Genomic DNA, 11,486 nt, shown 5'->3' with positions numbered 1-11,486 from the left:
CAATTAATACTTAATTGTTGCAATTTAAATATTGTAACATGTAAATCATAAAAACTTTTATGACAAAAAGTGCTTCTGTGTAGATCAGTATTTATGGAAGTTGTACCCAACTCAAGCACAAGGTGGTGCTATCATACAATGCAGAATATAAGATTAGGGAGTACCTGCCCTCTCAAGGAACTGCAGCCAGATGGCAAAAGGAATGGCATAAGACAACAGCAACAAACAGAGAGCAGAACTTGGTTCCAAAAATCTACACAGATGAGAGGAGGAAAACCCTATTTTAAAAAATAAGAACTGGACAGACAAAACAGACAAAAGGACAACCTAGAAATCTTCTGTTTCAACCACCTGCTTTGGGGTGAGCCTGAGACAATGGATATTTATCTCAAGGGCAGGCAAGTTTTAATGTTTTTTCTTTATCTCTGCATGTATGCAGCAATGTATGAATCCATTATGTATTCAGTACCTGAGGAAACGAAAACTGGATTCTTGATAGCTAACGTATTAAAAGATTTGAAAGTGGATGTTAAGGAGCTTTCTACTCGAAAAGCCCAGCTGAGATCTAAGGATCCCAAACAGTATTTTCATCTGGATCCTAATACTGGGGATGTGACAGTAAAGAATAACATTGATCGGGAGGCTCTGTGTGGTCAGAATGACCCTTGTGTTCTACTCTCTGAAATTGTGCTGGAAAATCCATTGCAGCTATACAGAATTGACGTTGAAATAGAAGATGTGAATGATAACTCACCCAAATTCTCCAAAACAGAATTCTTTTTTGAATTACCTGAGCTGGTTTCTACCAACACCCGTTTGCCCTTGGAAAAAGCTGAAGATTCAGACAAAGGAGAAAATTCTGTTCAGAACTACATACTTAGTCCTAATGAATATTTTAGGCTAGACATACAAAACAACAGTGATGGTAGTAAATATGCAGAATTGGTACTGGAGAAACCATTAGATCGTGAAAACGTTTCACAGCTGATTTTAATGGTGTCAGCTGTAGATGGAGGCTTTCCAGTCAGAACTGGCACAACGCAAATAGTTATTGATGTTCTAGACATCAATGATAACTATCCTCATTTTCAACAAACAGTTTACCAAGTGAAATTAAGGGAAAACGAACAGTTGGATACTCTTGTCGCTAAAGTGGAAGCCAGTGACAGAGACATTGGATCCAATGCTCATATTACATATTCTTTCAGCCAAACGCCAGAAGGACCACTAAGATCATTTAAACTAAACAGAAATACTGGAGAAATTACTCTTGTAGGGAAAATTGATTATGAAGAAAACAGTAATTATGAACTGAACATCAAAGCCACAGATGGAGGAAGACTCTCTGCTTATTGTAAGGTCCTTGTGAATATTGAGGATGAGAATGACAATGCCCCGGAAGTGATCATATCATCTGTGACCAACCTTTTACCAGAAGACTCTCCCCCAGAAACAGTAGTGGCCGTCTTCAGTGTCACAGACCAGGACGCTGGGGACAATGGCAGAACTACTTGTGACATTGATTCAAACCTACCCTTTATGCTAAAACCCACTGAGAACAATTATTACCAGCTTGTGACCCACTGGCCATTGGACAGAGAACAAGTGTCAGAATATAACATTACCATTACGGCCACTGACCAAGGCTCTCCCAGACTTACTTCAATGAGAATTGTTCACATTCAAATTTCAGATGTTAATGACAACCCTCCGGTATTTGAAAGATCTTTCTATGATTTCCACTTACGAGAAAATAACATTCCAGGTCTGCTCATTGGGTCAGTCCATGCAGTTGATCTGGATGCAGAGCAGAACGCCCAAGTGACTTACTTGCTTTTCCTTGGAAAGATCAGGGAAGGGCCTGTATCATCTTACATCTCCATCAACTCTGAAACTGGGAACTTGTATGCTGTTCGATCTATAGATTATGAGGACATACAAGACTTCCAGGTGACGGTGAGGGCTGTAGATAAAGGCTCTCCTCCACTGAGCTCACAAACAATGGTCCGAGTTCTTATCACAGATGAAAATGACAATGCCCCCTTCATCCTCTGCCCACTTCAGAACAGCACTTCTCCATCAAGTGATCTGGTTCCCAGGGCAGCAGAGACAGGCTACCTGGTCACCAAAGTGGTGGCAGTGGACAGAGATTCGGGGCAGAATTCTTGGCTTTCCTATCAGTTGCTGAAGGCCACAGATCCAAGTCTCTTCACTGTGGGGACTCAGAACGGGGAAGTGAAGACCACGAGGCCGGTGACCAACCGCGATAGTTTCAAACACACTCTTGTTGTGGCAGTTAGAGATAATGGCCGTCCTCCTCAGTCTGTCTCTGCCACACTGAGAATTCTTCTAGTGGATGGCTTCTCAGATCCTTACATGAAAATTATGGATAATCCTAAGGGTGAAGTCCCACAGGAGGGAGATGATACCCTGACAATGTATTTGATTATCTGCTTGGTCGTCATCTCATCCATTTTCCTCCTTTCTGTCATGGTGTTTATTGCAACCAAGTTTCAGAAACGACAGAAATTAATAGGAACCTCTGCATCTAATTTCCCTGCGGGACAGAATTTGCAAGAGAACTGTGGAGATCCTAGTTCTGACACATATTGTCAGGCCTACAATTATGAGGTGTGTTTAGCTGGTGGGTCCTTGAATAGTGAGTTCAGATTTCTCAGGCCTCTGTTTCCTGTTTTTTCAATGGATCCTACTTACACCCAAGTGAATCCAAGGAATTCAACAGGTTCTCATGAAACCAAAGCTCATGTCAAGGAAGGTGAACTGATGTCCCAGGTGAGAATAGTATTAAAACTTTTCCAACAGTTTTACAGTTTAAATTTCTAATATTGGATTATTTAAGTATACCCTGTTGCCCACCATATGGAGCAGTTTTTCTATGATTAATTCTAAAAAAGTTCCATCCATGAGTATATTGCATTGTTCTGTATATGTTTCTGAAGTACTCCCTTTGTTTTATTTTGCTTTCTTCTTTGTTTTGTTTTTCTTTTCTCCCTGTTTCTCTCTATTCCTCTTTTGCAATCTTCATTCCTGTCCATCATTTGAGGAAGTCAAAATTGTCTCTGCTATTTAAGATAGAGCAATTTCATTTGAGTCTTAGAAAGGCTGAAATAAGTGCAGCTGAGAGGCTTTGAATAAAGAACCTTTCATTTCAGAAAGAACCCCTTCTGTGTTCTCTTCCTCACTTATGCATTGATGGTCATGATGATATTCCATTTCACATTATTTTCTGGTTAAAGTAGATAAAAAGATCTCTGGCTGTCAGTATGTTGTGGGATTTGAAATTGGGAAGAAGGGTGTTCCAATTAATTTCTACCACAAAGCTGCCTCCCGGATTGCCTCCAAAAGTTGTTACCATACTACGATATTTAACTTGAAAAAAATAGGGGCATTTACTATAGGGGCATTTAGGGTGCTGATCTCATGAACATCTTGATACATCTTGTACAAAGAGCTGAGGTGAGTTTAATCTGCATATATTGGCCAAACAAATTCACAAATGTTTTTTGCCTAGCAAAATGAAGTTCCAGTGATTAAACTAGAGTCCCTCATCACTTCACAGAAGGACTTTGAAGGAGCACTTTGCCATAATCTCCAGCTTTAAACAAAATCTTCCATCTTGATACTGGCTTTGGGTCTGTGCTGATAAAAAAGCCTTGTATAACCTCATTGATCCTTCTTTGTTTCTCAGTGACATCATTCAAATGGTGTCAGCCTTTGCAGATGTTCCTTAATTCAGGATTAACATTTTAGAGGAAAAGGTATGAGAGAAATGTTCATGCATCTTAATACACCATTGTTGACTTCCACACATCCAAGAACCCTGCATTATTCTTGAGGTGACATCTATGGGCAACAGGACTTTCCTTGTGGCTAGGAATCTGCCCATTTCTACTGGGGGCAAGATCTCAAATCTGTGTTTCCCATGAATCTTTCTACAACCAAGTTGAAGCTAACAAACCCAGTTGGCACTAATATGTTTATGGTCATGGAGAGGAAAATAAAGCCAGATCTAATACTATTTTAATCATGTTCATATATTTTTAAAATTAAAAGTCTAATAATTTCAAAATAAGGAAATCCCTAGAGTTACATATATTGTGGACTTTATTCATGTTTTTCTGTGGCTGAAATTAAGAAAATCTAAATGGGCATAATTAACAAAGATCCTTTCCTCTTATTGTTTTGTACTGATATAGTTTAATCTATTTATTCCTGGGCATCCTCAGGGAAAATTATATTGCAATGTTAGAGTAGATTTGTATCCCTCTCTGAATGTTTTGTTGAACCCTATTATTATTGTATGGGGATGAGGTAAGAGGAATCTCACCAACTTCAAGAAGCATATTTCTTGTGGAATCTTCAAATTTTGAGTAGCTAGAGAGCCTTCAAAATTATGATTTATTGCCTTTAATTTAGAACAGACTCTTTAGAGAATATGCAGTCCTAGTGGCTGATTCCTCAGACAGCCACATGATGGCGGAATAGGCAAACGCATTACTGGGAACCCGGAATTTTGGTATGAGAAGAAAGGTACAAAAAGCTTTGACCGGGTTCTGCAAGGAGAAGACAACTAGATTTTAAGCAACGAAAAGATAGAATCTGTGAGGCAAAGCAGAAGGAAATTATTTCTTTGTCAGAGATAATCACTGGATGAAAGTAAGGAGATTTATATTTGTTCAAGAATTAAGGAGAGTCCTGAAGCATGGAACAATGCATTAGGAGAAAACAAGGTATGTATCTTTTCTTGTTGCTTTGTCTTCCTGGCTCATTATGTATTTCAATCTACTATTCTATGCCTGAAGAAACCAAAAGTGGTTCTAAAGTGGCTAACGTGCTGAAGGACTTGAAATTGGGAATACAGGAATTCTTTGATCGCAGAGCCCATCTCGCTCCTGAAAGCACAAAACAGCATTTCTCCCTTGATATTCATACTGGGGATATATTGATAAATGATAAAATAGACCGAGATGTTCTGTGTAGCCAGACAGACTCTTGCATACTTACCTCTCAAATTGTGCTTGACAACCCACTGGAATCATACAATATTGAAATACAGATAGAAGACATAAATGACAATGCTCCCAAATTCTCTAAAAATGAATTTGAGATAGAAATTCCTGAGAATGTTCCTGCAAGTATGGCATTCCCCTTGGAATCTGCACATGATGAGGACCTGGGAGAAAACAGCATCCAAAACTATACACTCAGCTCCAATGAATATTTTTGGCTGGATGTGCAAAGAAACAAAGACGGAATTAACAATGTGGATCTTGTTCTGAAGAGACCACTAGACAGAGAAAAGATGCCACACCTTAATCTTACTCTAACAGCTGTTGATGGTGGGGTGCCACAAAAAACAGGCACTGTTCAAATTAACATTGATGTTCTGGACAATAATGATAACTCCCCTCAATTTCTTCAATCTGAATATAAGGTAAGAATAAAGGAAAACCTTCCTAAGGGCACTGAGGTGGCTAAAGTAGAAGCTACAGATCTTGATTTTGGTTCAAATGCGCAGATCCTCTACTCATTCCATCGAGTTCCTGAAAGAATAAACGATTTGTTCCTTTTAAATGAAAGGACTGGAGAAATCACCATTTGGGGACAGATAGATTATGAAAAAGAAAAACGTTATAGCATGAACATCAGAGCAACAGATGGAGGGGGACTTTCAGGGCGCACCAAGATACTGATAGAGATTGAAGATGTGAATGACAACCCCCCAGAGGTGTCCATCATATCTCTGACCAGCATCTTAAAAGAGGATTCCCCTTTGGAGAAGGTGGTGGCCCTCTTCAGTGTTAGAGACCAAGACTCTGGAGACAACAGCAAAACAGTCTGCTCTGTGGAGATGAACCTTCCTTTTGTGCTGAAAGCCACCACAAACAACTTTTATCAGCTTGTGCTCCAAAGTCCCCTAGACAGGGAGACCCTTGCTGAGTACAACATCACCATCACAGCCATTGACTGGGGCTCTCCTAGGCTCACTTCAACAAGAATGATTAATATTCAGATCTCTGATGTCAATGACAACCCTCCGCTTTTTGGAAAGTCTTTATATGACATGCAGATCCGGGAGAATAATATCCCAGGCTTGCTCATTGGCTCAGTCCATGCTGTGGATCTGGACACAAAGCTGAATGCTAAAGTGACTTACTCTCTTTTGCCTGAGAAGGGTGATGTCCTAGTGCCCTCTTCCATCTCGGTCAACTCTGAAACTGGAAACGTGTATGCCCTCCGATCCCTGGACTATGAGCAGATAAGAGACTTCAGAGTTACTGTGAGGGCGACTGATGGTGGTTCTCCTTCCCTGAGCTCAGAGGTGATTGTCCGAATCATTGTCATAGATGAAAACGACAACGCTCCCTTCTTCCTGTATCCCCTCCAGAACAGCACGTCCCCATGCAATGAGCTGGTTCCCAAGTCGGCCGAGGCCGGCTATCTGGTCACCAAGGTGGTTGCAGTGGATGGAGATTCTGGTCAAAACGCTTGGCTTTCCTATGAATTGCTGAAGGCCACGGACCCAGCCCTTTTCAGCATAGGAGCACAGAATGGAGAAGTGAAAGCCAGGAGAGCCCTGAACGAGCGAGACACAAACAAACAGAGGCTAGTGATACTGGTCAGGGACAATGGTCTTCCTCCCCAGACCAGCACTGCATCGCTTAACGTTCTTCTTGTGGATGGCTTTTGGGATCCCTTCCTGAGGAGGGTGGATGTCAGTGTGCAAGAACCGGAAGGAGATAAAACTTTGACCACGTATTTGGTGATCTGCTTGGCTGCAGTCTCCTTTGTGTTCCTGTTCTGTATTGTTGTGTTCATTGTGGTCAAAGTCCTCAAGAAGGATCCCCAAAGCAACTTCAGTGCTGCGCCTCCTCACTTCCCACCTGCCGGTGCTGATACCCCAGAGAACTATGCTGATTCACAGAATGGGTCACTTTCCAGGGCTTACCGTTATGATGTTTGTTTGACTGGTGGATCCTTAAGTAGTGAGTTCCGATTTCTCAGGCCCTTTATTCCTGTGTTTTCGGTGGGAGATGTTAACGTCCCAGGGATCTATAAGACTTCTTCTTGCTCCAGAGATATCCCTAAGCAGGGTGCAGATAAGCAGTTAAATGAACAGGTGAGTTAACTTTAAATGTTACTTGTATATTTTTTTACAGTTTTTCATGGAACTTCTCCCTGTGTCCTATGGATACTCTAGTCTATGGTTTGTACAACATGTTAAATTAGAAATAGTTTTTTTCCACTAGTCCCCAAGGACTAACACATTTATTACAATTGTAAGTTCCCCACTATTGTAAAAGGCAGTTTTCAGCCATCTTGATACCCTCCAAAATTCCATAAACAATAGATTTCTAAGCTTTATTGCTGTCAGCCAAACATTTGCTTATAAAGTTGCTGTTATAAAAATATTATAACTCTACTTCAGCCTTGACTATTGCTGTTTGCAAATTTTATTTATGTTTTCAACTAACATCCAGCAAATAAATCCTCCTGCATTTTCTTCTCCAATTTCTCATCATTTAAATGAAAGGGCATTGGTTTTAGACATTTTTTCAAAAGACAGTAAGTTTATTCTCGTCCTTGAGAATAAGGGTCCGATGTGATCTTTCAGTACTTTTTGATAAACAGCTTCCAAGAGATGTCAAATGTCATGTCTTTCATTTTATTGTCATTTCTCCAGTGATTTGCCTGGTTTTCCACATTTCCATTAAATCCCAAAGGAAAATATCAGAAGGAAGCACATTTTGAGGGGCTTTATCCTTTTAAAATTAGTATTATAATTTTACTGCAATTTTTAAAAGAGGAATACAGAAAAAGGTATACAAAAACAAATCAAAAGAAAAACAAGAATACCCAACAAATTAATTAATTAATTATGAAATTGTAATACCAAGATGAAGTAAAAGGGGAAAAATAGAAAATCAAACAATTTCCATAATAAGTTAATATAAATCACCTAAGTGAGAGCCAGTTTGGTGTAGTGGTTAAACCGTTAAGGCACGAGGCTAGAAAGGTGACAGTGAGTTCTAGTCCCACCTTAGGCACAAAGCCAGCTGGGTGACCTTGGACTAGTCACTGTCTCTCAGCATTAGGAAGGAGGCAATGGCAAGCCACTTCTGAAAAACTCTCCCAGGAATACTGCAGGGACTAGTTCAGGCAGTCTCCAGGAGTCAAAAACTGACTTGAAGGCATATGCGTATCAACTTGTGCATAAAAATTGTATATTCTTGTAAAATATTATGAAACTTATGCCAAAGGGAATCATATTGTGTCATTTTTTTTAATAGTAGAAAAAATAGCCTTTTCAAAAATAGATAAATTATGCAATTCTTGATTCCTGTCTTTGATATCCAGGGTAATAGTACTTTTCCAATCTCTCAGCATAAGTCTCTTGGCTATTCCCCATGTCTTATATAACCAATACTCCTAAAAAAACCCAGTCAGATTCTGAAATTTTGGAATATAATTAAAGGTAAAATTGATATCTCTAACTTGAAAACATTTGTCCAGACATCTACTTACAATTGTTACAGGAAATTAGAAGGAGACTGGTATCATCCGTTCCGACTAATACATTTTATTAAAAAGCTAAAATCTGTTAGTTGGAAAAGGTGCTACCAGACTCCTGATTTTTTACCACCATAGGCTTACACAGCTCTCCTCCTACATTATATATATTACAATATTCTTCCAAAAGGCAACCAAAATCAGACATGACCAAATCATATGAGTTAATGTACCTTCGAATTTCTTACATCACCTGCAGACAAAATCTATAGTCCATACTTTCTGATGCTCTCTTTCAGGAATCCAATACACTCAGAAGAAACTTTTTGACTGGTGAATTTCAAGTCCAAAGAAGCAACCTTAATATTTTAAAAGACTTTTAAGACACTAAAGCCCCATTATCAAGTTTTCCAACTCTTTGTTCCATAAGCTATAAATATCAGTATTTTTTTTTTTACTTTAAGGATATTTCTAAATTTCTGATATAATTTTGAAGTTGGTTTAATTTCAGCAACAGAGTCAATCAGAAATGATAGCATCACAGTCTTCTTTCAGGCAGCTAAGGTCTATTCTGAAAAATCAAAACTTGTTTAAGTTTTTTTTTCTGTTCAATTGTGCCTGATTCTTGGTGACTGCCAGGACTACTCCCTGCAGTTTTCTTGGCAAGGTTTTTCAGAAGTGGTTTGCCATTGCCTGCTTCCTGGAGCTGAGAGAGAGTGACTGGCTAAGGTCACCCAGCTGGTTTCATGCCTAAGGTGGGACTAGAACTCCTGGTCTCCCAGTTTCTATCCTGATGCCGTAACCACTACACCAAACTGGCTTTCCGTGTGTCTTAGGCAAAGAAAATTCTATCTGTTGTTGTCAAAAATCTTTAAAACTATATTTGCAAAGTAATATGGACAACCTGTTAATGGAACAGGTAAGTTAATATTAAATTTTACTTGTACACTTTTTGCATTGTTTCATAGAGATTCTCTTCTCTCTGTGAGCATCTAATAATTACTTTTGAAAATAATTTTTATTGAAGATTTTAATTACAATAGTAAAAGCAAATACAAACTAAACTCCGAGAGAGAAGGAAAAATAGAAAGAGTAAAAAGTGTAAAGAAAGAAAAAGAAAAAAGGAAGATAAAGAAAGGAAATATATGAAGAAGTGACTTCCAATCTTCATCACAACAAGTATAAACAAACTTAATAACTCTTCACCCCCTGTAAGGTTACAAATATCACTTTGTCCTATAACCCATTCCTTATCTATATGCAAATCCATAAATCATCAACTTTTCAGTCCTAATGTCCGCAAAAAGTCCATAAAGGGTTACCATAGAAACATGTCTTATTTTAACCTTAGTCAAACAAATCAACTTTATGCTCATTCCTTTTACTTCTGACAGTCTTGGTTTTTAATTCATTCAGATGTTGTTGTAGGATTTGATCTCTCTTGAAATTTTCTTTTTCCCATCCCAAAGGCTTCTTTGAGGCTTTAGCAAACCTCTTTTGTAAAATCCAGTAAAAAGTCCAGGTCATTCTCTTGGTTTGTCATTTGTATTTTTACTTTGATTTTCAAAGCTTTAACCAACTCCTTTTGTATATCCAGTAGAAAATCCTTATCCAAGTCATTCTCTTGGCTTGTCATTTGTCCCTGACCATGTCATCCCCAGGCAAGTCTTTAACTGCCTTCTCTGTCCTATAATCCATGCTTTTTCTTTATTATCCAGTATTTCTGATTCTGAGATTTCTACTTCTGCCTGCTCTATTAGAGCTAGTAAGGTGGGCATGCTCTTATGTCCCTTTGTTAAAATTATGTCATCTTGAGGGACTGGAGACTTGCATTTTCCACGGCTGCATGTACCCTATGGGATAGTATCTCTCCTGAAGTCTGCATAGCTCTGCCGGTGTTGTGAAGGCAAGTTCTTAAAATGTAGCAGTTTCAACAGGCCCTAGAGCAAAGCAATTAGTGACCCCACCCTGCTATTTGCATTTTGTTCCTCAGTTTCTGGTGTTTCCTTCCCTGATGTAGTAATATGGGGGTTGTTGTTGTTACTGTTGTTTATTACTCTTATCTACTTGTTTTATTTTTTAAAAAAATGTTTTATGTTATCTAGAGGTGCTTATATAATTGAGGTAGCTTATGCATTGAACAAATAAATTAAAATAAATAAAATGTAGCATTGAATTCACTACACTTTGCTCAACAGTAAAGTTTTGGGCTAGAAAAAGTGCCTGAAGCACCTTTTTGAATAGCAAATGGTGGGGACATCCCAGTGCATGATGAGGAATCCAAACACATTAACATTAATGAATAAATAAAAGAGGAAAACTTGCAATCACCTAAATTCAGCAATATACATATTAAAACTACAGTAGGCACATACTTTGGAGTGACTGTAGCTTTGTGATCAGAGAGAGTGCTTTAAATAAGTAGCAATTGTACTTTGCAAGTGTATATATGTGTTCCTCTGTTTGATCAGAGCAACGAAGAAATATTGGCTTCTAATGAATTTTCTATAATAGAAACTTGGATATGGCTTAACTTTGGCTCCCCATTCAGACGTAGTAAATGTGATCTTCTCCAACTTCATTCTATTTCTCATCACACATTCCTTTATGCAAAAATGAGAATGCAGCAATTAGGAAAGTAACAGAATTCACCACCTTTTTTTCTCCCTGAAAGCTTGGTGAAAGAAAATTACAAAGTATTTAGCCAAAATCTGTTAAACTCCTTAGGAGAGAGAGTCTTGAGAACTGCCCAAAGTCATGTGATTGGGACAATATAACAATCTTCTTGAATAAGTAGATACTGTACATACATATTAATAAAGAGAGTCTTTCTCAAAATGAGCTGCATCTTTGTGTTCTCAGGAATAAAAAATTGAAGTTCCTCCTACCACCTGCAGGAGTAAAGGTGAAATTTTGTCTGCAAAGACTGCTTCTTGGGAATTGTAGTACTTACT

General features: G+C 38.5%; 2 protein-coding genes across 2 annotated transcripts in view; both read left to right on the top strand.

The window, feature by feature from the left end:
* The first annotated feature begins 233 nt into the window (after window positions 1-233).
* On the top strand, window positions 234-2,845 carry LOC134494931 (protocadherin beta-16-like). Its single transcript, XM_063300182.1, has one exon. The coding sequence runs from the start codon at window positions 376-378 to the stop codon at window positions 2,842-2,844; it is 2,469 nt and encodes an 822-aa protein (XP_063156252.1). The 5' UTR covers window positions 234-375; the 3' UTR covers window position 2,845.
* A 1,736-nt stretch (window positions 2,846-4,581) lies between these two features.
* The window catches only part of LOC134494666 (protocadherin Fat 4-like), a 29,967-nt gene continuing 23,062 nt past the window's right edge, over window positions 4,582-11,486 (top strand). Inside the window, exon 1 of the mRNA XM_063299913.1 lies at window positions 4,582-7,141. Within this exon, the coding sequence (XP_063155983.1) occupies window positions 4,724-7,141 (2,418 nt within the window). The 5' untranslated portion in view covers window positions 4,582-4,723. The remainder of the gene's footprint in view (window positions 7,142-11,486) is intronic.

Source organism: Candoia aspera, chromosome 3 (genome assembly GCF_035149785.1).
Source record: "Candoia aspera isolate rCanAsp1 chromosome 3, rCanAsp1.hap2, whole genome shotgun sequence".
NCBI classification, from domain to species: domain Eukaryota; kingdom Metazoa; phylum Chordata; class Lepidosauria; order Squamata; family Boidae; genus Candoia; species Candoia aspera.
This window is presented reverse-complemented; position numbering and strand designations above follow the sequence as displayed.

Excerpts from the sequence above, each read along its gene's own strand:
- LOC134494931 (XM_063300182.1), top strand. The coding sequence starts at position 376 with ATGGATATTTATCTCAAGGGCAGGCAAGTTTTAATGTTTTTTCTTTAT.